Consider the following 26942-nt stretch of genomic DNA (forward strand, 5'->3'; position numbering starts at 1 on the left):
CCGGCTTCCGGTTTAACTCTTATACAAGAGGAAGTGCATCAGGTGCATTCTGGGATACCTTCTTGAAACGACTCCACTTGTTAACTGTAGTTTTGTCATTGCTTTTTTCATGCGAGCTCACGGCGGTTGTGAATCAGTTCAGTTTTAGACCGTCTTTAGAAACATTTTTGTTTTCTTTTGTAAATGCTATTATTCTTATACTCTTGTTAGTCGCATTTAATTCTTACAAACGTGCGTGTTATTAAGATTTTTTTTCTGCCATTTATGTAACCTCGTGTTTTATAATACCCGTAACTCACATAACAAATGTTGATGTGTGGCGTTGTGTTGTGTAGTATTTAGTATCGGCCACCGGATGGCGCTGCTCCACAGTTGTTTCGCTGGTTTCTGTGCGGGACTAACTGTAACGCTGCGTTCGCTCAGCCAGGTGTGTCTCAGTGGAGTGGAAATAAGGAAGAGACAGATATGCGGCGCACTGGGTCTCAAAGAGGTGTTACATGTAGCAGGGAGAAATAAATACCAGTTCATTGCAGTGCAGAGGGTTGAGGAGAAGAGATAGGCAGGGCACTGGGGTCAAGCGGAGAGGGGGCTCGTGACACACACACGTGTGTGTGTGTGTGTGGGTGGAATATTTGTAGAAAAGTCCAGATGTGGGTTGAAATTTTAATGCTCGGAGCACTAAGGGGCCCAGTGGGTAGCATAGTGCTTTGAGCTGCTGCTTTCAGGCCCAAAGGTTGTAGGTTTAAATCCCACCTCCAGCTGTAGTACCCTTGAGCAAGGTATGTACCCGAAATTGCTCCAGTAAAATTAACCGGTTGCATAAATGGGTAGATAATTGTAGGGCGCTTCACCGAAAAGCGTAATAGTGATGAAAATGTAACGTAATGAGAAAAGCCATAGACTCGTTTTCTAATTCGCATCAGATTAATCAAAACTGATCACACAGCCACTGTTGAATAGCACTGCTATTAGACAATAGAATAAAAGAAGATTACTACAAATCAAAAGAAAACTTTTTATATTTCACCCTGCACAAAATCCAGTACTGTGTGTTTTCATGCCATTTTTGAGTCTTTAGTTCAGTACAGTGGCTTCCTGGTAATAATAAGCAATTACTCATTTGTTTACAGTCACTGCCTTTCTGCCTCTAATTTTCAGTATAGATCCTATTAACCATCTTGCCTCATACCTAAATTCGGAACACTACAGCAAATTAATTATTGCGTTTCCTGGTATTCTGGCATTGGAGAGAAATTTTTCATCAACCTTTCTCTAAGCTGCGGAAGCAAGTCTTAGAAAATAAACGACAAGTAATCATGGCAGAGTTTACCATCTCTCTCATGCGATACTGGTTTCTCGCAGCCTCCTGCAAATAAAACAGAAAAAAAAAACATTTCTAGTTAAAGAACATTGTCCCGCACACGCTGTCTTTGCTTTTTGTGCACATTCCGCCATGAATGCATGCAGTAGACACTTCTCTCCGATGCATTTTGTATTCCTTACATGTTCTTCCTATTTATGCAGCCAGATATTTGATGAGGCGCTTCGGGTTAAATGCTTCGCCTGAGACGACATCAACAGTGATTCCCCTGGCACTGGGACCGTGACCAGATCATTAACCACTTCAGAACCTGCTAGCCCATTGGTAAAGAGCAGCGTCACCACGGATTTATTATTTTTGCCAGAGGGAGAATGATGGGAGACTGACTGGTACGGAGGTAACCGTGACAACACAGATCACACAGACGCTCAAATTGTTTTGTTGCGTTTCATTTCTCCTCTCATTCCTTTCATAACAGCTCACTCAATAATGACACCATCCCCCCACGCCCCACAAGCCCCCCGTCATTCCCTGTTCTCCCTCTAATTGCTACGGTAACATTCACACAGATGCCGGTCTCCGTTGCCATGACAACACAGTTTCCTGAAAATGCGCTGCACATCAGTGTGTGTAATTACATCCACACATGTTACAGTGTGTGTCAGACAGGCTTTTCTTCGGCACTTCTCACACGCAACTGTAGTGTGTGTGTGTGTGTGTGCGCTGTGGATTCCTACAGCTACACGTCCTTTTGGGTCCAGGTGTCGCACTTTGATATGCACATGAAATGCATGAAATGTTAAATCTTGAACACACACAACTGTATACTCTGGAGCAATAAAGGTTGGAAAAGGGCTGCAGTATTTAACACAATATATACTGTATTTTAGGAAATACTTCATTGCTTTTTCCCATTCATAGCTTTAATCTACCTTTGTATAACTTCTAGTGTCTTTTCTACTGCTGTTTTAAAATGCTGATTTCTTCACAACAATGTTCTCAATGTCAAATAGGCACGATAAAATATATCTATACATCTTTATATAAATACTAACATATATAAATCAGATATAATTTCACTTGTTGTCCCTGTTAGGAATGTAAAAATGAATGTACTCCATATTGTGACCAGCTTGGTCCCTGCGTTTTTCTCCTCTTTTTATTGTTATTATTACCGCTATTATTGGACCAAATAAAATAAAAAATATCAACCTGACACCTTTATACATCCAACAATTTTAGTGGAGCGGTTCAGGTTAAATACGTGGCCCAGTGGAACAGGAGAGGAGCCCCTCCTGAGACTTGAGCTGACACACTTCAGGTAACCAGTGTGTCTTCATAACCACCATGCTTTGCAGTCTCCTTCATTGACTCATCTTCATTCTCAGTTTCCCTCTCCACTGCTCCGATTGGGGCGCTCTTATTGCCGTCCATCATCATCTTGAGCGGCGTTCCTCTCCTCTGTCTCCGGTCTGTCCTTCTTGCGCTCCCACTCCATCTCCTCTCCTACCTCAGGTGAGAACGCCTGTAGGGCTTCGTGATGTATAATTCATCGTCCCAATTTATCTCCTCAACTAGCTCTCTGTCTCCTGGAAATTACTCTTCCAAATATAGGCTCCTTGTGCATTTATTACATGTATAATCATCACAGCAGCCGAGCAGCAAAACACGCACCTGGGTACTTCAACAGTGTCATAGACTCAGAAGAATTGAGCACGTTTTCCTGTTTTACAGATGAAAGTATTACTAATAATCAAAATTTCTTGCTTTGCAACATCTTGCCAGCGTTTTACTCCATCATGGATGCCTGTGTTCCTTATTTAATGCAAATATAAGTGAGCTGCCGTATGCAATAATGGTTGAAATAAAGAAAATAAAAATAAACTTGTACCTTCAAACAACTGTAACTTGATTGTCCGTAACAATGTGCAGTTGAAAGAAAAAGCATTCAGTCGAAAGTTTTTCTTGAAGAATATCAAAAACAATTGGCCATGGCCCTCTTAAGTCACACGCCTGTACTAAGGGGCCACCTAACAAATACACTGATACCTCGTCTTACAAATATCAGAGTTATGGATTTTCGAAGATACGAACATTTCCGCATTTTATTAGACGTATTTTTGAAAAGTGCGTCAGCAATAGACCAAGACGATGCACAGGTTGTCTAATAGCACAATGTTGCTGGTTCACATCCATCCAGTAGCTCCTATAGAAGTGACATTCAAATAGCAAATACGTAGACAATCATAACAGATGGTGTTGGACTCATTTCTGGAGCTGTCACGAGATCAGGAGAGATGAAAGAGGTGGGTTCCAGACCCTTCCTGAATGGCATGAGTTCAGCAGTTCTGAGGGAGACAGGGAGCTCATTCCACCACAATGGGGTCAAGACTGAGAAGCTGCAGGCTTTTGATTTTGCACCTCTTGCGCATGGAACCGCCAAGCAGCCAGAGACGGGGGCACGAAGCGTTCTTGCGGGACTGTAGGGAGGTATCAGGTTACAAGTGAGTGTCCTCAACTACTGTGCTATTTCTTCTCCTTCAGGCCTGTGGAGGCCTTCCCGCTGGACCCTTGAGAAGGGTACTTAACCTGAATTGCTTCCACAAAAAAACAGGCAGCTGTGCAACTGGGCAAACTGTAAGCTGCATAACTGGAGCTTGATAAAAGCATCTTCAGCGCCATTAAAATAAATGTTGTTGTGCGACTTTCTATTCTGGGATCTTTCCTTCTATATTAGGATCGCAGCTCCTCCAGGGCTCCAGGGTAGTTTTTTCACGTCATTTCTTGGCTGTTCACTGCACCTCCCCCCCTCCTCCCCACGCTGCTCCTGGAGTCTGGAACGTGGCGACCCTGCTCTTCTGACACACGCCCTGCCAAGGTGCTCACTTTCCCAGCGCCCCCCCGGGCCGAGCGGTGCCACGCCTTCCTTTGCTGTAACCCGCCAAGTGGCACGCGCCAGGTCCATCCGTACCAGGCCCACATGGGCTGACCAGCCAAGATATCCTGCCCGACTTTCACGAGAAGGAAGGTTTGCCAACTGTGTTCTGTCGCTGAGGAATTCCGGCAGAGAGCACAGCTCATGGAGCAACACGCTGCGCAGCCGAAGGCCTGAAAAGCCAGAACTGCCAAACTGACATAGATCATTTCGGCGCAGTGGGCTGAGCTGTCATCCTTGGCTTTGTGGCGCTTGGACTGCACACACTTGTTGGCTTTTCAAAGCCAACAGCTTTGAGTTTGCTGGAATACATGGGAAATATAAGGGAAATGGGTGATGGAATGAGCTCCCGTCGGATCTCGGAGCTGCTGAATCCCTCTCCACATTCCGGGAATGTCTCGGAACACATATGTTTGGGACCCTCTTCCCTCCTGATCTCCTGCCTGGTCCATAAAATTTCACTACATAATCTAAACAAAATATTAAGCTGTATTTGTTATTATCACACACTGGCTGAAATCGCTTATCTGGAGTGGGGTCACGGTAAACTGGAGCCTAACCCGGCAACACAGGGCGCAAGGCTGAAGGGGGAGGGGAACACACCCAGGACGGGACACCAGTCCACTGCAAGGCACCCAAAGCAGGACTTGAACCCCAGGCCCGGCACACAGCAGGCCCCACCCAAATCTGCTGTGCCACCACACCCATATTGTTCTTCTTCTTATTATTATTATTATTATTTTTATTATTATTATTATTATTATTATTATTATTATTATTATTATTATTATATAGGGGGCGCAGTGAGTTGGACCGGGTCCTGCTCTCCAGTGGGTCTGGGGTTCGAGTCCCGTTTGGGGTGCCTTGCGATAGACTGGTGTCCCGTCCTGGGTGTGTCCCCTCCCCCTCCGGCCTTACGCCCTGTGTTGCCGGGTTAGGCTCTGGTTCCCTGTGACCCTGTATGGGGCGAGCGGGTCAGAAAATGTGTGTGTATTATTATTATTATTATTATTATTATTATTATTATTACTACAACATAAAAATGATTATTACACAATAATAATAATAATTTTTAAAATTACTATGTATAAATTCTATATACGGCTATTTGCATAATGTATGCAGGCTAAAACGGTGGTACTGGACCGTCTTGGGAAACTGCTTAATTTTATATTTTAAAATAACTCCCAGGCAGGACCTTTCAGTGTCAGTAAATTAAAAAAATAATGAGAACAAATCAAACTAGGGGCATGATTGCAGACCTCAAGTATGAATATTTTAGGTGTTTTGTACATGTTTCATGTAATTTGATATAATTAATATAATTCAGAGCAATGTACACGGAATATTTTATAAGACACTAATTGTATTTTTATGTTTGTCATCATTTGCAAAGGTCACTAATGGGTTTGAGAACAGAATTCCCATAAGAACTCAGTGTTTTCTGTTTGTTTGCGCGTGTGTCCTCCAGAAATGAAACGTTACCAATTGTAACCAGTTTCCATGGCAACATCTCTCTGTTCACAGCTTCAAAAGGTACACATGGAAGGAGGCAGGCAAGTGAGGAGCAGCCGAGGGGAAATCGGGGTGAAAATCCAGAGTAAAACTGTAATACTGGCTGCTGCGGTGAGTCAAGCTGTGACAACTGAGAAATTATTTTGCAGCGAAAGTAGTGCTGATGTAAAACAAATAAGGAGAGTCTCCTCCACGTGCTTTACATCAGCACTAATTTTGCAGACGACGGTCTCCTTTCATTTGCGCTTTTTTCCGACTAAGGTACCTCTCCCTGTTCGGTTTGCATCCTGCGCCGTGTTTAAAAGCCTCGGCAGGAACGACGCACACCAGGCCGCCAAGCAAATCAGGCCTCCTGTGGAACCAAATTTGATTTTGAATTTTACAGAAGGGAGGGGACAGAGGACTGGGAGAGGTGGGGGGGGGTTGAGTCAAAAGGAATCTAACACCATTCGGTTGCCATGGTGACCACAGAGCCCGTGAAGCACACTGTGTCAGGTTGTCTGTACCTTTCTGTCTCCATTTGGCATTCTTTACCCCCCACCCCCACCCCCACTGATTCCTCCTTTGCTTTTTCAACCACCGGTCACTGACCCCCCCCCCCCCAACCCCCCAATTTTCTACCTTTCATTCATCTGTTTTCGTTCCCACTTCTCTGCCCCTGCGTGTTGCGGTGTTTCCTGCTGGGTTTCCTTCCTTTTACCCAGAGATAATTAATGGTCATGTGTGAACAGGAATTCCTTAACCGCTCCCACCCCCTCTTCACCGCACTGACACACTGGGTATTCCTCTCTCTCTCTCTCTCTCTCTCTCTCTCTCTCTCTCTCTCTCTCTCTCTTTTTCTCTCTCTTCCAGTCTCACCTTTGCTTCCCCTTCCTCGGGTGAATAATCTGAAGTGGGGGCAGCAGGCGGCGTAGCAGTTACAGCCATCACCTTGCAGTCAAAGGAGCCAGGTTCAAACCCCCAATCCTGCTGTAGTGCCCTTGATCAGGGTTCTGAGAAAAGCACACAGCGGTCTGTTTGTCACATTGCTCTTTTATTAGAATACGCCAGTGTGTTACAGCACAGACAGCAGGTGGCGCAGTGGTCAGGGAACTGCTACTGCAACCAAAAGATTGCAGGCTCGAGCCCCAAGAAAGCCCTCCGCTGTGGTACCTTTGAGCAAGGTACGGACCCTGAATTGCTTCAGTAAAATATACAGCTGTATAAAAGGGTAAAACCGTGAACGTCGCTTTCTAAAAAAGCGTCCGCTAAGCGACTAAACAAAGTTGAATAAATAACTTTCTGTGCGCATGTTATTCTACCAGGAAGCAGTACAGTCCAAGTTCAAGTACAATCTAATGGTGGCTATGGCAACACAGAGTGATCGCTCAGTTATAAAAGATCCATACAAAGTGCAGTTCTTCGTTTTAAATATACATGAGTTCATAATATGGATTTTAACATTGAACGATATAATGCAAAATGAGCCTCGTTTCCTTTGATCTGTTCACATTCCTTCATTTTGCCATTTTGTGCAGTAAGGATTGCCCTTTAATATTTTCTCAATGCTGTGTCTGGAGTTGCTGGTATAATAATAATAATAATAATAATAATAATAATAATAATAATAAGTCAGTAATATAGAAGTTTCTTGGCACAAAAAATTCTTCGGTCTGTAGAAAACACAGCAGAACAAACAGTTATTCTCATCAGTTTTGCGTTTCCTTTTTTTTTCTCGGGATCCCGAACTCGGCTTACAGCTCGTCCCCCGCCGTAAGGAGCCTGAGGGTACAGCTCTCATACAAACGGTGCATTTGACCGAAGAACGAGACACTTAAACGTCGGGAAATTTCAGGAACTAAAAGCATATTCACCTGCCTAAAGTCCAATAAGTGAGTTCATTGGTTGTCTGAAGGTAATGTAAACACACATAGAGTATAACAGTAATTGAAATTGAAAATCCTCGCTGCTCACGCTGGCAGCATCTTCCTCCCTGCGTCCCCCCCCTTCGAGGACCCTTTGCCACGGGACACACCGTGCGGCTCCGGCGGGACGGTGCCCGAACACCCCGGTCTCCGGTGCGAAAGACTTCAGAAGCTGACTTGACCGGACGATATCACCACCGCGACCCCCCCCCCCCATCCCCAACCTTGCTGAACATGAGGGGTGGCCCTGACCACAGGGTCTCGAAGGGGGCGGACACAACCTACTGTAAAATACGGCTCCGGCATCAAGGCAGGGAGACCACGGTCTCTTAGACATAGTGTCAGTCACAGTGCGTTGTGGTACAAACGCTGCTACTTGGACCCCCATTCCACCGCATCTCACTGCAGATTTAATTGGATACATTTTCACACCGTTTTTACTCCTACGGGACCGAAAAGGGGTATCAGTGGTCCTCCGCCCTTCTCCTCGGGGGACCTGCGTGTGTTTCTCACACCCTTTTACGTTTTTTCCAGCCTCCTTCCGCTGACCGTGCGATGACCATCGGTCCTAAAAAGCCCCCGGCCGGAGGCACATTAAGACAGTGGAATGCTAGCCGTGTCACGGTTGAATCGCTGTACCTGTCCCTTCGTCCTGGACAGGGAAGCCCTTTGGGACGGGAGACCCTCCCCGTGCTGGTCCCGCATGGGTCTCGCCTCCAAAGGCCCCAAAGGGACGGTTAACGGAGGGCTACAGGGACCGGATCTCTGAGTATGAACCGGGTGCGATGCGGTCCCTCGCCGTCAGGTCAGAAACACGGCGCTGGCGTCGGGGTTCGAACCACGCCGCTGCTGAAAGCGCTCGCTCGCTCTGTCCAGTCCCGTCACCGGATCCCGCAGGTACTTTTGCTACATTCAACAAAGACGATGTCGTTTTGTATATTTCTCGTAGAAACGTGGTAAATCGTGTAAAGGCTTTACTTTTATTAAGGTCTCAGTTGCCTACATTCGTGCTGAGAAGGTCTGGGACTCGAATGCGGTTCATCTCTTGCGCTCAGACTTTTTTAAAAATTCATGTCTGTTTGGGATTGTGGTGTCAGGAAAATGAGAAGAGCCAGTGGAAATGAGTACTGGGCGGTTGAGCTTTCTGGCTGAATCGCTACTGCTTACCGCAGTTGATTATGTTTGCGGTCCTGCGAGGGAAACCCTGCGTGGGAAACTGGGCTTTTCTCAGCATTTTTACCGTGTGGGTTTACTCTCATTCGCAATCGACTCGAAGGCTGCTGAGAGATGTGGATGGGAGATGAAGCTCGGTCCGACTGCTGATCTGCGGGGGGGGGGGGTCGTCGCCCTCACGGCGGGCTCTACGGATGTGACCCCGCTCTTTCCTCTGTTCCCCCCACCTCTGTGCCTCTTGTTTCCTTGCTTGGCAGTGTCCCATCCTTTGTTTCTTTTCCCGCAGCATCATCCGCACCCCCCCACGGTCCGCTGTATTGGGGGGGGCGAAAGAAAGTCTGGGATGGTGAGAAGGGTGGATGAGAAAGAGGAAGGAGAGAGAGCAACTGCCTTCTCTTGCCTCCTTTCCCTCCGTTTCTCCGTCTCCCGGTTTCCTCTTGGCATCTGGTTTCGCACTAGAAGCTCACCAAGGCGTACACCATACTGAGACGGGGGGGGGGGGGGGCACAAGAGGGAATGAAAAACAAGAATGATGCGTGTTCCGAAAGTGTGCGGTTGCTATACATCGTCCGTGGGGAAACGGCACGGTGTAATCACACCCGAACAGTCCTCTCCAGCAGCATCGACAGAGAAATAACATCCAACAGCTGCCATACATGCAAGACATTATTTAGCGATTGACCCATTTTTACAGCAGGAGGCGTACATCGAAAATACGTATTGATATAAGAAGTATATGAATAAAGCTGCTCCACCCGCCACCGTTCGTTCCACTAATGACCGTTTTAGGAAGCGCCAGGCGAGTGCTCACCTGTACAGGTAATAGAAGAAGGAGAGCAGGTAGAAGCCCAGTTTACACCAGGACTCTTTTTGGCAGTAGTTGAGGATGTCGGCATTCATGATGCTGACTGGGTCGTACATGACCTCGGAGCCGTCAGCGGGCCGATGGAAATACCTGTGGTGTGGGGGGGCACTCGGTGTTCATTTTCAGGCATATGTGTAACATGGGAAAAAAGGGAGCAAGCTTAATGTTTCCCTTCCCATTATTAGTGTATAACTCCACAGGAATTGCTCCACTAAATTAAGCTTCAAATATTATTGTTAATATTTTTTGGTCCCTCCTGCTTCCCAATAGCTGACAAGTCATTACACCCCCGTACTCAGGGAAATATATACGTCCCTATACATAGATTCATTTTTATTTTCATTTTATCTTTCTATATTTATCTTTTATATTTAAATTTAGGGGGGTGCGGTGGCTTAAATTTAATATCTTTTTTAAAATATTTATGCAGAGAAATGTTTAGGCTTAAGCACTGATTTAGACTTCTGTTGTACGGCACTTAGCTGCACGTTACGTATGTGAGAGTCAAGAAATTTCTTTTTTAATTATCCTTCGGCATCGTTGGTTAGCGATGCTCAAATTGTCTATGAAAGTTAAGACGTATTGAAGGCTTGGTGACAGGTGCAGCGCGATGTGTCCGGCTGTGTACCTCCAGAGGTGGTAGAGGAGGAGGGGGATATTGAGGCCCAAGGTGACCCACTCTCCTGCGCACATGAACATCAGGCAGAAAAGCCCGTGGATGGAGTACTCCGGCACCACCAGCTGGGGGCAGTACAGACACCGAGTTAATGAACAGGGATGGGAGGTTCTCTCCGAAGAAGACGTGGTGTCCATTCACCATCCCGTCATCCTTAAAGACGTGTCCGGTGCAGGGTCCCGGTGGTCCGCAGCCTATCCTGGGAGTACAGGGTGCAAGGCAGAGTACTCCCTGGACGGAACGCCACTCCATCGCACACGCACACAAAGCGAAACTGAGTGTCGCCGATCCGTCTGAAACACATGCTGTTGGAGTGTGGGAGGAAACCAGAGCACCCAGCCAAAAGCTGTGCAAACATGGGGAGAATATGTAAACTCCACACCGACTGAGGTGGACTCAATCCTATGTTCGAACCCGCAGCGTTACCCGCTGTACCTGCCCTGCTGTCCTAGTGCTGCCCACACTGATCACTCTTAAAATACCTGGTAATATTGTCCGAACCGCCTGTCCCATACGGGGTCGCGGGGAGCCGGAGCCTAACCCGGCAACTCAGGGCGTAAGGCTGGAGGGGGAGGGGACACACCCAGGACGGGACGCCAGTCCATCACAAGGCACCCCAAGCGGGACTAGGCTCTGGCTCCTCGCAACCCCGTATGGGACAAGCGGTTTCAGATGATGTGTGTGTGTGTGTGTGTCTGTGTATTTACTATCATAAAATATTAAATACTCTCAGCGTGGCCAAATTGTCAAGGGTTCACTAATTAAGGGGAGTAATAACATAGAGACTGCAGCAGCAGCAGCAGCAGCAGCAGGTGCGCCAGTACACACACCTTCCTTAAGTAAACTCAGATGCACGAATACACTCTATGACACTGACAGAGTTTACACTGGAATGGTGTCACTGTCCCTGCGACAGACGCACACACGCAGAAACACAGCTGTAACGCCGGGGTGAAGCGAACCAAAATAGCCCACGCTCGGAAAATATTTTGATGTGCGTCTGCCTTTCTTGTCGGTTCCCCGATTGCCGCTGCTCCCCTCCCCCCCCCCCACCCCACCGTGACCCGATTTCCTCTCAGCGCAGCGTGTGTCTCCCTCTGCCTTTGCCAGCCCCCCCCACTCCACTCCTCGGCGCATGCATTCCAAAGCGGTCGGAATCATCTGCCAGTGATGCTCCAGAAAAATAGCTGGACGTGTCTAGAGCATCTGGGAAACACTACGACAGGAATCTGGAACCTTCTACTGCGTTAAAGGAACGGTAAACAAAAGCACGTGCGATGTCGCCGGCGCCGGGTGGAAGGTCGAGGAAGGTCGAGGAACGTCCCGGTCGATGTCGCTCAGAGTAACCGAGCCAGTCCGTCGTGGTCCCGACACTGACAGGTGGAAGAGTTTCCCATTGTCTCGCCCCCTCCATGTGCCATTCGCACCCCTTTCCTTCCGCACGCCGCGAGTGCGTGCTGCAAAAAGGCCGAGCGAGGAGAACACTCACCCTCCGGAGCAAGTTACAAATCCTCTCGACGTTCAGAATCCGTTCCCTCTGAAGCAGAGAGAGGGGAGAAAAATATAGTTTCATATGTTGTCTCAATTGTCCATCGACCAATATTTCGTTACTGTTATTAGTAAATAATTTTTCTCCAAAGCAGCTTACAATGTGAGGTTTGTACACTAGGCTGCTTACAATAATTTACCAATTTGTACAGCAGGGTAATTTTACTGTATCAATTCAGAGTAAGTACCTTGACTGAGGGTTCTACGGCAGGAAGTGGGATTTGAACTCGGGTTCTCTAACCGCTGCACCACCTACTGCCGCTCTGTGACTAAAGCACCCGCTCGTGTGCACGTGTTACCGTGCGCTCGATGTGCGTTTCTGGATTGGTCTGCTAACATTTCTCGGCACGCATCCGTGCGCGTCCGCCTCTTTGCAAAGCGTTTCCGAGTGTGTGTGTGTGTGTGTGTCGGAGGAACACCGCTGACACAGAGGCGCCTGCCAGCAATCCCCTTGGCGGGGCGGCTTACCGCTCTGGTGGGGTTGCTCTGGTCTATGGGATTCTTGAAGTCGGTGCAGAGCTCGTCGAACGCAATGATCTACGAAAGGGAAGAGAAGAGGGCAGCGCTGTAGCTCCATCTGTGTTTCCTAGGAATCAGTACCGCATTGATTATTAGAAATGCCTCTTCCGATCAACGGAATGAGCGTTGCCCAGCGTGCAGAAAATGTGGAACAAACATTCTCCCAGGACTCTGCGCTTGAATCATTGCTTACATTTGAACAGCCAGGGCTCAGCTTACTTCACGTACTGTGACAAAGGTGCGAATGAACTCTATATTCCTCTATATTCCTCTCCTTTCCCCCCTCTACGCTGTCACCTCTTTCTCACAGTCGTCCAGATCCCCTCTCCGTGATGGGTGACAGTCAGGGTACCCCTCCTCCACACCACGTCCCCCTGCATCCACCTTCCTTCCTCTCCTCTTTATTCCCCTTTTCCCCCATGTTGTAAACAGATGCAGTTTCCATGGTGACTGAATGAGCATCTACCTGGGTGCCATGGTTACTACAGAATCAAATTAGTGGTTTTATTGGATGGGGGTTACAAAGATGAGGGTAACGCAGGGGGGATGGGAGGATGGAGGTGGGAATCCAGTTACATCATGATAACGCAGTTTGATTCCGAAACACACACAAACGTGGACACACACCCACGCCGTCTGCTCCGCTGCCCACAAAACGCTCAAACTGGTCGTTTCAAGTGATGACCTAATGAACTAATGACCAAGACATATCTCTTAACTGCCATTTAAGAAAATATTTAAAATGATTAATTCATACTTATTTGTCCTTGTCTGCGCTGCCATTACCTAATAGATATTAACCTTTAATAAAACACTCATTTGAGGCAGAAATGCAGCCTCGGAAACAGCATCAAAACAATTTTATTATTTCCAGGAGAAGTTTTACAGTCCCAGGTGAAAATATATCCTTTTCATATAGTTTTACCTTTTTTCAAAAAATATCAAGATACCCACAGATGCTTTGACTTATTCTTAGTCGTGGCATCTGAGAAATGCTTTGATTTCTCAGGTGTTGGAGATAAGAGAGTCGTCCAGCTTTCGATGTTTCGGAGCTCCGGGCTTCATTTGACGACGGCGTCATCGCGACTGACTCGATCGCCTTTTTTCACAGCAGCTAATTTGACACAAGATGTGACTTTTTATTTATTTCGACGCGTGCAAGTCACGTTACGCAACGTGAATCACAGAAATTCCGCCTTTTCCTTGGCTTTTCATCCCGGATTGTCGGTTACTATGGTACCCGCGGTGATGCGGGATGCGGTAAGAATCAGTGAGAGCTCTTACTCCACAGGCAGGTGAGACTTCCTACGTGTGGGAAGCGTGTCGAGGCATACCGACAAAGTTTGGTGGCAGTTCCCGCATTCTCACCGGTTCACGACAATAAAAACAGTAAATAGAAATATTACAGGTAGGCAGTGCAGCAGTAAAGGATAAAGGCTGAACACCTGAAGGCTGTCAGTTCTCGTCTCATGAGGGGCCCTACGCTGGGTTACAAAAGCTCACCTGATCGAATACGATCAAAACTTTCAAAAATCGAAGTGTTGGAAGCTAAGGTGTGCAAAAATTACTCGTCGTCACTGTTCGACTTTCGCACCACTTCGGGATCAGTGCTGGAGAAGAGAGCTGCTCGGCTCTGCTGTGCTCCACAGCCACGCCGGGGGCCCTTAGAGAGCTCTGTGTAAATTCCACTCACTCGCACGTGTGTGTACTGAAAGCCGCAGGGTGGGACGGCGACGTCCGCAGTGTGTTACGAACACACACACACACACACGCACACAGGGCCGTCCAGCCGTGCCCCTTCTCCTCCCAGTGTCCAGCGCTACGCGTCCCACGCTGTCTGCTGCACTTTCGTCTCCTGCCAACGCGTGTCAGTGAGCGCCAGTGTGCGCTAATGGGTCTTAGTGTGTGTTCTTGTGCGCCGGTGTGTGCTGATCTCGTCTAGTGTGTGTTAAAGTGCACTGGAGTGTCTTACATTTACATTTACGTTTATTTGCTTAGAAGACACTGTTCTCCAAAGCGACCTCCAATGAACTCTATGTAGCGTTATCAGCCCACACACCTTATTCACCACGGTGACTTACACTGCTAGATACACTACTTACACTGGGTCACTCATCCATACATCAGTGGAACACACTCTCTCTGTCACACACACACACTATGGGGGAACCTGAACAGCAAGTCTTTGGAGTGTGGGAGGAAACCAGAGCACACGGAGTAAACCCACACACACACGAGGAGAACATGCAAACTCCACACAGACTTGGAGTCTTAAAGTTTGCTAATATGTATGTTTACTGTACAAACGGATACCAGCGTGCGCTATGAACACAGGTCCACTTTCACATCTGAAATTACTCTGACACTGTGATTGACAGCACTTACACTGTGATTACACTGTAGATTGCGACATGTCCTATACGACACTGCATTTAGTTCTTCACATAGATGCAATTGCCAGTGGGCACAGAGAGCTTCAAATAAAGAAGGATGCAGCCGCACACACGCACACACACACACACACACAGAGACACACACAGAAACACACAGCATGTTGTTCCTGTTCCTGTGAAGCGCAGAAACAGCTGAAGATGGGTGCAGAGAAAGTGTGAATCTGTCCACGTTTCCCAGTGAACATCTGCGTCCACTCGGCATGTGCGCGTAACTGCGGGTGAGCGGTGCGTAACGACCGCCGGCTTGTTCGTCTGCTGCTCCGAGCCTTGTCCGGCTCAGTCGCTCCACACCTCACAGTGGACGTCAGCAGTCCCGATCCCAGTCCCGACCAAACATACAGACCTGCCTGCGTGAGACCGTCGGTGTGTGTGACTAGACCAAGCCCCCCCCCACCTTTGACCTTTGAGTGCGAGCATCACTAACGTCCATCCAGCCCGAGTTGGAGCCCATCCAGAAAACACGGGGTGTCGCGCAACGGTGTTACCTGCTCAACCCTCTGAGACAGCAACACGAGACAGAAATTCTAATAAACTGAAACAAAAACTCCACCACTTTAGAATGTCACACCCGGTTAAGGTCAGTTGGGTCCACATGACGCCTTTACTGTAATTCATGGTAAAACCCCAGCAACACCACACACACTTTCTTCCATTTTCCCAGTGTGTGCGTATGTGCCACCGTTGGTACATATGTAGATATGAGCACATCTGTGACCACGCGATTGTGCAAAAAGGGTCACGTGACAGTAGTTTGTCGAACCTTTTTATATTATTATTATTATTATTATTATTATTATTATTGCTACTACTACTACTAGGGAACTACAGCAGGAGGTGAGATTCACGCTAGGTCCTTTGGAGACAAAGTGGCAGCCCTAACCAACACACCACCTGCTGCCCCATATGAAGGTAGGAGTGTGTGTGTGTGTGTGTGTGTGTGTGTGTTTTCTCCTGCATCTCTGCGTACCTGCATGTACCTGTGTATCCGCACAGCGCCCCTCACCTGCCAGATGACAAAGAAGATGAGCGCCGCGCACAGCACCAGCGTGAGCATGTAGCAAAAGGCCGCAAAGGTGAACGCCATCGCCGTGCCCGCCAGCCTTGCGCTCCGGGGGGTCGAGAAGGGAGGGGGCGACCCCCGAACCCTTCCCTCAGCTCTAGAGGCTCTCTCTGTCTTCTCCCTCCTCCCTCCTCCTCGGCCCTCTCTCCGTCTCCCGCCCTCTCTTGTCCAGGGGTCCGGACGGAGGCGATGGAGGACGGCCGTTGCCCCTCCAGGGTCCAGTCTCGGCGTCTCGGTCCCCGGGCCCGTTCCTCCTCCCCTTGTCCTCGGCTCCCCGCTGGCCCACGTGCGCGTCTCCCGTCGTCCCCACCCCTCTAACTTTGGGCTGCGTTGTCCTTCAAGGAATAAGGACGGGGGTGGACGTCGGTTCCGTTTTTCAGTATTCCGAGCGTTTCCCCCTCACTCCTCGCTCCCTTGTCGTCGTCCCTCTGCCTCGAAAATCAGAGTAAAAAGGAAGGTTAACGGCAACATGACACATATTTTTACAGCTCAACCAGCCCCAGAGAACATACTGTCACCACCTTTTATTAACGTATCGCACGTCATTCATTTTTGACACACTTCGTAATTCCAGACTGAAATCATGAGCTTTATGACCTGAGCACCAGGATTCCCTAGGGGAGCGGGGGTGGGCAGGTAATTATCTTTAAATTTATAATAATGATTTTACAGATTATAGCGCGGACGGGCAGCGAAGGTGCGAAAGAGCGGCGGAGGATGAGAGGACAGCGCCGTGTGATAGGAACAATGACACGGGACCGGGGTGATGAAGGGGGGCAATCGTCACAGTTACTGAGACACAGCTCACACAAGGAGCGATGACGGTGAGGGACGGCAGGGGGGCGGACGCACGCCGCCGGGGACACTCGTCCGTCGGGGTTCGCACGTCTCTCCTGCGCGCGTGGACGTGAGTGCGAACATGGGAACGTAACGGTGACATACGGAGAAATTTGCTCGCAAACAACTGTTGGCGCTTCGCTGAGCGGAGGATGAAAAGGAGGAGATGACAGCGATGAGAATGATGGTGATGATGGCGGTGATGATGCTGACGACCACCCCGCTGTTTGGCGCGTCAGGTGTTGCCGTGGACGTACCTGGGTCCTGCACGCGGAGCGCTCTGTCCATCCCAGCAGCTCCTTGTATTGCTGTCAGCCTGGAGCCACACCATCGCAGGAACCTGTCTCTCTGTCCCTCTCCCTCCCCGTCTCCCTCTCCCACCCTCTCTCTTTCTCCCACCCTCACCCTCTCTCTCTCTCTCTCTCTCTCGCTCTCTCTGTCTCCTTCTCTCTCTTTCCTTCTCTTTCCTTCTCTTTCACACGCCCCCCCCCCCACCCCCACCCCCTCCTCCCGCTCTCTCTCAACGGCTCCCGTCAGTTTTCCTCGGCTACTTTTCCTGGGAAACACCAGCAGAGAAATCAGTGGCAAATAAAAGAGCGTGAAAGAGCCAGTAACTGTTAGGATATACCATGAGCTGGTTTTGTTAATGTATCATCGTGCTACAGATTGCACACTCCTACCTCCTTTGAAAGTCTGCTCATTAGTTCTGTGTTCTGTCACCTTGGTGTCCTCTGTTCTCTCTCTCTCTAAAAAAAGAACGGAGCGATTTCGAAGAAGGCAGACCTACAAACCCCGTGCGTGCCGTCTCCCTTCCCCTCCTCCAGGCCTGTCTCCCTATCTCTCTCTGTCTCTCTTTTTGTCTCCGTCTATCCGTCGTTCCCCCAGCACTGTCTCACACACCCAAGCTGAAGACAACTGTTTCGTCTGTCCATGTGCCGTGTGCGGGGGTGTTGTGGCGGTGATTTGGCTATTTTTCTTCTTCCCCCCGTTTGTGTCTCTCTGCTCCACGCTGATGTTCCCCACTCCCTCAACTCACAGGGGATGTTCTCCTTTGTCTCTCCCCATTTGTGTCTCTCTATACATGTTTTTACTTTATTTCCCCCTTTTGTGACTCTGCACACATCCTCTGTAGTGAAGGATCTCCACCCCCCCCCCCCCAACAGCAGCACTTCGCAGCTTCTCCCCAAACGACTTCTCTCTCCCTGTTCTTCCCTCTGTCTGATCTCATCAGTGTTTTGTTTTCAAAAAGCTTTTGTAGTCTCACTAATATGTCAATATGAAATAATACAGTGCGTTTTTACATCGATGGGGTTAAAGGCAGTATCTCTCTGAGCCTCACTTCAGCTCCTTTACACCCCTTCCCACTGCGTCTCCTTCCTTCATTTACACTTTACTGTATTTACCCAGTGCGCGTTTTACTCAAAAGCCACTTACACTGATTTACCTGTTTATACAGCGATTTACCTGTTCACACAGCTGGGTAACTTTTACTGTATCGGTTTGGATTAAATACCTCGATCAAGGTATTGGTGACATTGGTCAAGATAGTGCACACATTGTATTTTCTATGAGATGTAAGTCTCTTTGGAGAAAAGCGTCTGCTAAATGAATAAATGTAAATGTAAGGGTTTAGACCCGGTTCCTCTGGGTGTGAGGCAGCAGCTCTAATCACTACGCCACCTGGGGCCCCATCATCCTTTTTTTTTCTCTTATCCATCTCAGGTTCCTTTAATCCCCCCTCCCACTGTTCTCCCATAAACATATTAAATCGTGAAATACCAAATAGCACAGCTCTCTCCCCAACCAAAGCTCCATAAGATTAACAAAAAACATAAAAGAAACAATGGAGTGATTTTGAATCAGATTAGCTGCTCTTGTTTTAGATGAGCAGTTATGTCATAAATGTACATTTTTAATCTTTATTAATTGAAACACAGCCGTTCGGGCACCGGGGAGGCGCCGTTCCGGGTCGCGTTTCGCTCGTGAGTGGAGCTGTCGGCGGGCGCCACCTAGTGGCAGTCAGTTACCGCACTGATTACACATCATTTACGTTGATTTTTTTTTTCTTGTACATATCTATAGACACATAGTATGTTTGAAAGGGAAAATGTGTTTATTGTAAATAGTCGGATTACGGGAAAATGTAAATAAGTGCTAAAGCACTGGGGGGATTACGGGGAATAATGGGGTGTGTTTGCCAGTGGGAAAGGGAGGAAGGCTGGGGGGGGGGGCGCTGAACAGACTGGGATAGATGGTTAAGGCGCAGATCTTTGAGGGAAAGGACGGGGTCTCGGACCGAGAGCATTATTTCCCTGTGTGCCGGTGTTCCGATAAACGTTCGTGAACGCTGCTGCAGCCTGTGCGTCCCTCTTCGCCCCATCCGAAGCCAGAAGGGCGTTCGAGTTCTGAATCAGTTTTTCCCATATGAAATAATGTAAATTGGATTAATCCGTTCCAGACTGATTGCCTATTTAAACCTATATACATACATACCTGATGCTAAAACCAAAAATGAGAAGTGTGCAACCCATAAATACATGAAATAAAATAAAAATGAAACACAATTATTGCCTCTGATATCACCGGCGGCTAACTTGTTTTTCGTTCATCCAAATTAACAGGAGTTTTTCAACCTTATCGATTGCCTGTGGTCTTTGCGTTGTAATACATTTCACTCCTTTAGCAACATCAGCTGCTTTGATGGTCTCTTTATTTTTCAGTATAGCGCAAATCGTAGATTTAGGCATTCCATGGCATGCTGTGCAGCCAGATCAACCAGGCGAACACCTCTATATCGTCGTGTTTTTCAATTATTTCCTTTTAACCCCTATAGTATCGTGGCTCTCACTATTTTCCTTTTTGGCTCATTGCTTTCACTAGTAACCTTCTTAGGACCCATGCCATAATGGCTTATTTAATATAAGACATAAAAAAAACACAAAAACACGTGGAAATTCACAGCACAACTGAATTGAGCGAGATGTTCACTCCGCGACTTTTCAGGCAAGACTGACTCTAGCGCGTCATACGCGTCATACGCGCCCTTCGTTACGGGTTAAAAAAAAAAAAAAAAAAAAAAAAAAGAGGCGTCACGTGTCCGACGGGTTTTAGCCAGAAAGGTTCGTCGGTTTGAGTTCCGAGACATTTTTTTTCCTCGAACAACTCGTTCGAGTTCCGAGGTACATGTATGGGGACATGTTGTCAACATGGGCAATCCCTGGTTTGGACGAAGTAGTGAAGAAGCAAAGTAGTGAAGCAGTCAGATGTTGAGCTTGGCGGAGCTTCATCACGAGTCGAGTTGACATTATGAATATCAAATAGTGTGAAGACGTAGTAGTGAAGCAGCAGAGTCCTGCACCGCAGCACCGGTTGCTGTAGAAGAGCCGCGTCAAGCTTAAATAAATAAATGTTGCCTGGTTAAAAACTAGTTTCTCCCAGTTGGACTGAAACTTCAGACGATCCGAGTTAAAATTAGTCAAAATGACAAATAGCACGAAACGATGTGACAATATCTTGATACCAACAATAGTTTAGGTACTTTTTTGTCATTTTAAAATATTTGCACAGTGTGCTGAGAATGCAGAAAGATAATAAAATACCGTTAGAAAGGATGTAACGTATTCTGGTAATTAATTAGTAAACTTTGTTTCGCACTGCGCGGTGGTGCAGTGGGTTGGACCGGGTCCTGCTCTCCAGTGGGTCTGGCGTTCGAGTCCCGCTTGGGGTGCCTTGCGACGGACTAGCGTCCCGTCCTGGGTGTGTCCCCTCCCCCTCCGGCCTTACGCCCTGTGTTGCCGGGTAGGCTCCGGCTCCCCGCGACCCCGTATGGAACAAGAGGTTTCCGGTCGCCCTGTCGGATGCTAAATGTGTAAATCGTAGTTTCCCCCACGGTGGAATTTCGGAGGAGCACAATAGTAGCGCTTTTCCGGGTCTATTTCCGGTGGAACAGTTTCTTCGCTGAAGTGGAGTTTCTTTCTGAACTTGTCTGTAATGGCAGAGAAGAGTCGCGTGTGCAGCGTATGGGTTGGTTCGGAAACGGGGATTTTAAAAGGTCAGTTGTTCCTGTGGGTAACAGCGTTCTGTCCTCAGGAAAAGTTAGTTTTTAATGTTTTTCTGTGGACACGTGGTGTTGTCAGGACACATCGGTCTGGATAGGGACGCACTGCTTATGCGAACACATGATGTCAGACGTTTCAGACGTCTTTACCCCCCCAGTCACCACTTAAGTTGCCTTATCGTGTCTGCGGCTGTGTTTCATGTTTGATTTAAGAGCGGTTCTCAGTCTCTGGCTGTTTTTCTCTCGAGGAAGACTTCCTCCAACATCCAAATTGGTTAAAAATCTCCAACTTCAGCTTTGCACTTTGTCAGTGTTTCATATTTTAAGTATCACTGGGGGACAATGAGCTGAGCGTCTGATATGATGTATAATAATTTTAAATTCGACATCAGCAGTGAATCTGTCTGTGCTGTAAACGGTGGGTTTGTTCCAGATGTTTGCAGAATGCAGCAGCAGGTGGCGCCGTGGTTAGAGATCGCTGCTAGTCTGTGTCGTGTGAGAGAGCGCTTGAGCCGAATCAGAAATCGCAAGACGCGTGGATGATCTACAGCGCCTTCCCGAAGTATTCAAAGCCCTTGAAAGTTCTCAGCGCTGCCGGGATCACACAATTACACACGCTTATGTTCTGTGTTGATTTCCCAGCCAGTATTTTTGTTGTGCACTCATACAGTCCAACACAAAATTGTCAGAGCCACAATATGTTTGCAGACACTTTGAAGAATGGAAAAAGTGAGATGTGCTGCTTGCATAAGTATTCAAACCCCTAAGTTTACCCAGATGAAAAGCTGCTCCGTAACAAGGACGCGATTCTCTCTTAATTGTATAGAATTGGTTTCTGCTTGAAGCAGAAGGAATGACATCATTATGCAAATGAAATGTAATGAGGAGGAAATAATTGCAGGTACTTTACTGTGCAAACCCGACATTGTAAGCTGCTTTGGAGAAGAGTGTTAGATGAAGGAAGTGATAACGGCGGTAATCGGGTCTGTGTTACAATGAAATGATCAGCCCGCATTCACTGGGTACATCTCCATCTCCCCTTGTCCTCTGCAGGGGTCAGCCTGGCCAAAAAACAGGCCTTCAACTTCTGCGAAATGAGCCATCTGAGCCGAGAGCAGGAGGTGTGCGTGCTGTGCTGGGGTGACGTTCACGAGACAGAGGTTTGCACCCGGTTTACACTCATTTTTCTCCCAGCAGCACGTTGGTGGCCCACGGTCTTCTGGAGACTTGCTGAACTGCTTGGAGTTTGTCAAAAGCTTTTCGTTATCCGAATAGATAGTTGGGTTAATGTAAATGTTATTGGCAGTGTGAGGACTTGTTATAGCCCCCGATGGCTGTTGGCAGCAATGGCCGCAGGTGGCGATGTCTGGAACAGCATAGCTGGACTTGTCTGTTAAAGAATGAGCTTATCTCTTTCGCCAGGGTGACGTGCATAGTACTGACGGCACTTAATTTTTTTATTGCCCTTCATCTCCCACAGGTGCTGCTGGGTTGTGCCAACGGAGAGGTGAAGACCTTCAGCACAGAGAAGGGTGTTTTCACAGAGACACGGCTGTGCGGTCAGATCGACGAGGGCAAGTTCACCGGACTCGCTGTTGTGGACAGGTATGTTTATGGGGTTTGGGAGACGAGCTGCTGGTGAAGGTACAGACTGATGGACACTGACCGCAGCCGTGCTCCGGTGCACTGGGGCTGGACCCCACAGTAGTGGTGTAAGGGAGCCAAACCTATAGCAGGTGCTAAAGTGTGTTCCTGTTAGTAACACTTGCTCCATTTTTATATTGTAAGGTCTCCGCACTTCTTGGAGTACAGTCGGGTTGACCGGAAATAATTTAGTAAATAACAATACTAATTCAGAAATACAGAATTCCCTGGACCTAGTGGCTGTTGATAAGCACATTTTTGAATTGTACACATTTGTCATTTGTTGATCATTCTCACTCTCTCTCACACACACACACACACACACACACACACACACACATCCATTCCCTGACCCCCCTCTTCCTTATTTGTAGTGCACTGGTCACTTCTGTTGAGTCTGGGCTGGTCAAGGTCTGGAAGGAAGGCAGCACTGACACAGTAAGTGCATTTTCAGTTCATATGAACAGTGTTGATGTCAGCATGAAATCACCAGGGTAACACTTATTGCATATGTGGTCCTTTTGGAAAAGCAGGCAAGATCATGCTCTTAGGAGGTATGAAATAATTACAGTGGACTTGTTTAACTGTTTAATTGTTTTTTTTGTGACGGTGTTAATGCTAAGCCTGTGATTGACTACTTGCGGAGTGACTCCTCACTCTCTTGGCTCAGGTTGAGATCAACGCGGGGAAGAGTGTATGTCGCATGCGACAGAATCCAGCACAGCGCCACCGCGTGGGAACAGGGGGGAAGGAGAACGGACTCAAAGTGTGGGACCTAGAGAGACCTGACACCCCCGTCTTCACAGCCAAGAATGTGAGAGAGCTCGAGCTGTGGGCCTCTCAGTGGGGATGGGCGTCACGCTGTGTGTATTCTGTACCAGCAGCGGAGCACATGGACTGCTGGGACGACGCCAGAGTGCAGAAACAGTTCCTTCAGCTCAAAATGACCGATTCAAAGTTTATCCTATGAATCATGAGCAGAATATTCCTGAAATATTTGGAAAACAAACTTTTTTGGTGCAAATTATTGTGAACATTTTTCAGATCAACTCTTTATTTAAATGATATGCCATAAGCACCATGTTTTTAATGTGACATGCCAAGCCCTGCCGGCATCATACACTGGCACAAAAAATTTTGCCGTACGTGGACAGATACACACCATTTTTAAATGAACGTTTTGGTAATTTAAAAACTGTATTGTTGTTTATTCAGTTATCTGGCACTTTTCTCCAAAGTGACTTGCAGTGTGGGCAATTTTTACTAGATTATTTGAGGGGAAGTACCTTGCTCAACGGTATGGCGGCAGGGATGAGATTCAAGCTCATGTCCTTCAAGTGAAGGGCAAAGGCTCTGACTGCTGTGCCCCCTGCTGGCCAGTTATTGCTGTTATTACCCATAGAGTGTGTACTGGACAGTTGGTTATGCCTGTCAGTTGTGCCGTGTGTCAGCCACTTTGTGTGCCCAGGTTCGCAACGACTGGCTCGACCTGCGTGTGCCAGAGTGGGTGAGAGACTTGGCGTTCGTCCCCGACTCGGATAAGATTGTCACCTGCACAGGACACCACCAGGTCAGTAGGTATAAGTGTGAGTTTGAGAGATTGTGTGTACTGGGTGGTTATCCTCAGCTCTGTGTGTACTTTGTGTTGTAAACAATCTTTCATGTTTTCCTTTGTCTTCTCGGACCCAGGTGCGAGTGTATGACCCCGCCACCCCTCAGAGGCGGCCAGTCCTGGAGACCCAGTTTGGGGAGTACCCACTCACCGCTCTCTCCCTGCCCGCCAGCCCAGTAAGCGTCGTCGTGGGCAACACGCAGGGACAAATGGCCGTGTTGGACCTGAGGAAAGGTCGGTAGCGGCTGTGTCCTCAGCCTGTGGGCGTGGTCACATGTGACTTGAGAAGTAACATGGAGAGTAAAATCCCGCCCCCTTGTCCCGCAGGCCTGGTGTGCGGCAGCCTGAAAGGGCTGGCTGGTGGAGTGCGGGAGTTGCAGTGCCACCCCTCCCTCCCCCTGGTGGCCTCATGCGGCCTGGACCGCTTCCTGCGGGTGCATAGTCTGGAAGACCGCTCTGTGCAGCACAAGGTGAGGCTGACACACACAGATATATACACATGCTGAGAGAGACACACACCAAACTCTAGTGCAGTGCAGTGGAATTCCAGCAGAGGTGCAGCACTGAGCTCAGCGGTGAAGCTGTGAAATATGCAGGTTCTCATAGGGGACACTGACATTTGTAACCTAAATGATCCTGGAGTAAAACTGACATCAGCCGTACCATTATTAGATGACATCATTTGTGTGCTTAGCTCATTTTTATAAACATCGGTGTATACTTTCCTCACCAAAATCAATTTTCAATTTGTTTAGTGTGATTTATTGGTGTGGCACATTTTGACGCTCCTGTATTGTCAAGGTAACCGTTTCTTGCACAACATTTCTAAAATTATTGTTGCATCTGTCCCTCTCAGGTGTATCTGAAGTCCCGATTGAATTGTTTGCTTCTGTCCAGCAAAGACCCGCAGGTGCGAGGGGGGTTCGGGGCAAACAGCTGTGTTCATACCCATAAAGCAAAAATAGTAAAGTAGATGGAAACTGCTTTCCGGGCAGCCTGTGGATGTGCCTTTCGGGGGAATCACTTGTCTCTGTTGTTATATCACATTGCGATAGAGGTGTATGTGGTGTCAGTGCTCTTTTCCCCTCCTGCCCAAGTTGAGCAGTTATTGTGGCTCTTCGTGCGCATTCTGCAGGCGGGTGCTGCGGAGAGTAGTCCCAGTCCCTGCCGGACACGCAGTTAATGAGTACCCGAATGAGACTCGGGACCCTGGCATGGCTCTGGACTTTGCTTTCACTGTGTTTTCGATCCTCTCTTCTTCAGGAGTGTCCTGCCACGCACCAGGGAGATGAGGCAGTAAAAGAGGAAGAGCACGGGGGCGAAGATGAGGTGTGGGACGCCATGGAAACGGTGACGGAGAAAGCGAGCCAAAGGAGGAAAGCCACGGAAGGTTTTAGAGACGGAGCAGAAAAGATGGCCATAAAGAAGAAGAAAGTGAAGAAGTGATGGCGGAAGACAGCGAGACTGGACAGAACAGCATCTTTCGACAGATGGGGGCAGAGTGGCGGGACCTCAACCCTGCTTGGTGCTTGAATGCAAGCCCATGGGACAAATAGTGTCTCACATCCATCACGGTTTGCTTTACAGATGAGTTATCTGTGCGCCTACATGTAACAGTCCTCATGTGCCCCGTCCGGTTTGTCCCTGCTCACCTGGCTGCAGGAATGAAGCAGAACATCGGACAGATTTATGCCACAGCTGCAGAAAATGGTTTCCCCCGACTGGTTGAATTTAATAAACAAGTGAACATCTCTGGAGTGTTTTCAAAGCAAACTGTTGGTGTCATGGATGTCAGATCACTTGAACTTGAACATGATTAGGTTGTGGTGCTAGAGTTCAACCAAGTTTGTTACAGTGAAGCTTTGAGTCCTTGAAGGCGCCCTGGTGTTTTACCTTTTACAGGCGGGCCTATGACATCGTGGTATAAGTGGGCAAAATTTTACAGTTCAAATATGTGTTTCTGTTTTTTTATGTAAGACCTTAGTATATGTACACTGTCGATACAGTATTTCGTTTGCATGTCTCACTCGTGCCCCCTGGTGGACTGCAGTGGAACAAATGGCACCCCTGACACTTCCATACTCTCTGTGCGCTTAAAATGTATAGTTCATTTTGAATTATCATATTTTTAAAATAGTTTAAGCTCCTCTGAGTTTTTTTTTTTTTTATTCATTGGGGAGATGGGATCTAGACAACCTGCAAATCCAGGTGAAACCTGCAGACTTCCGCAAGTGGGAAAAGCAGAGTTATTGATGTTGTAAAGTTCCATCCGAAGGGGAAGTTCCACCCCCTAGGTGCGCTGCTTGCCACCCGGGCACCAGCCTGACTCAGCAGGTGGACACACCCAGGGCAGCCATCCCCATCTACAGCGAGATAACAGCAGAGACGCTTGTAGAGCTTGGGAGCCGGACAGGTTATAAACAACGGTAAAATGTATGAACCACTTTGAAGAAGGAAGTATTTTGTCTGCAGATGGGGGCGATCTAGGGCTGTGAGTAGTATGACGAGTGAAGGTCTTATAGGCAACATAAGTAAATATGCAATATCATGCCATACTGTCCATATTCACAAGCAAAAAATGAAATATGAAGTGTTTTTCATAATTTGATGCTGAAGAAGGGGTGTCCAAGGAGGTTGCTGGGTGCTGAGTGCGACCTTGTGTTCCTCCATGGAGGAAGCTGTCAGCTGTGTGTTGTAGAGGGCGCTGTGAGATGGCGTTCGAAGCGTTGAAGGCGGCTGAGAGGGGCGTCGGGACCAAACCAGAGGTGTGTTGCACACTCAGAAATAACTATATGGAAACAGCATCTTTTTCTGTAGCATAGA

At 47.9% G+C, this 26942-nt stretch overlaps 2 protein-coding genes across 2 annotated transcripts; one reads left to right on the forward strand and one right to left on the reverse strand.

Annotated features, from left to right (window-relative positions):
- Positions 1-9068: 9068 nt before the first annotated feature.
- Positions 9069-17161, reverse strand: cnih2 (cornichon family AMPA receptor auxiliary protein 2). Its single transcript, XM_029247479.1, has 7 exons — positions 17064-17161; positions 15913-16397; positions 12406-12474; positions 11879-11926; positions 10342-10454; positions 9660-9803; positions 9069-9331 (listed from the first exon to the last, which is right to left on the reverse strand). The coding sequence occupies exons 2-7, from the start codon at positions 15991-15993 to the stop codon at positions 9304-9306; spliced, it is 483 nt and encodes a 160-aa protein (XP_029103312.1). The 5' UTR covers positions 15994-16397; positions 17064-17161; the 3' UTR covers positions 9069-9303.
- Positions 17162-20732: 3571 nt separating this feature from the next.
- Positions 20733-26256, forward strand: wdr74 (WD repeat domain 74). Its single transcript, XM_018728832.2, has 10 exons — positions 20733-20857; positions 21917-22023; positions 22344-22468; positions 22882-22945; positions 23178-23321; positions 23976-24077; positions 24197-24353; positions 24447-24589; positions 24976-25029; positions 25383-26256. Exons 1-10 carry the CDS (start codon positions 20797-20799, stop codon positions 25563-25565), a joined length of 1140 nt encoding a protein of 379 aa, XP_018584348.1. The 5' UTR covers positions 20733-20796; the 3' UTR covers positions 25566-26256.
- The last annotated feature ends 686 nt before the right edge of the window (positions 26257-26942 follow it).

This window comes from Scleropages formosus, chromosome 21, assembly GCF_900964775.1.
Source record: "Scleropages formosus chromosome 21, fSclFor1.1, whole genome shotgun sequence".
Taxonomy (NCBI): domain Eukaryota; kingdom Metazoa; phylum Chordata; class Actinopteri; order Osteoglossiformes; family Osteoglossidae; genus Scleropages; species Scleropages formosus.

What these genes read in the sequence shown, in the direction of transcription:
- wdr74 (XM_018728832.2), top strand. Translation starts at nt 20,797, where the DNA reads ATGGCAGAGAAGAGTCGCGTGTGCAGCGTATGGGTTGGTTCGGAAACG. An exon ending in GGAAACGGGGATTTTAAAAG is followed by an intron (nt 20,858 to 21,916) that starts GTCAGTTGTTCC and finishes TGTCCTCTGCAG; the next exon opens with GGGTCAGCCTGGCCAAAAAA. An exon ending in GTGACGTTCACGAGACAGAG is followed by an intron (nt 22,024 to 22,343) that starts GTTTGCACCCGG and finishes CATCTCCCACAG; the next exon opens with GTGCTGCTGGGTTGTGCCAA.
- cnih2 (XM_029247479.1), bottom strand. Translation starts at nt 15,993, where the DNA reads ATGGCGTTCACCTTTGCGGCCTTTTGCTACATGCTCACGCTGGTGCTG. An exon ending in AGAGCAACCCCACCAGAGCG is followed by an intron (nt 11,927 to 12,405) that starts GTAAGCCGCCCC and finishes TCTCTGCTTCAG; the next exon opens with AGGGAACGGATTCTGAACGT. An exon ending in CTCCTCTACCACCTCTGGAG is followed by an intron (nt 9,804 to 10,341) that starts GTACACAGCCGG and finishes CCCACACCACAG; the next exon opens with GTATTTCCATCGGCCCGCTG.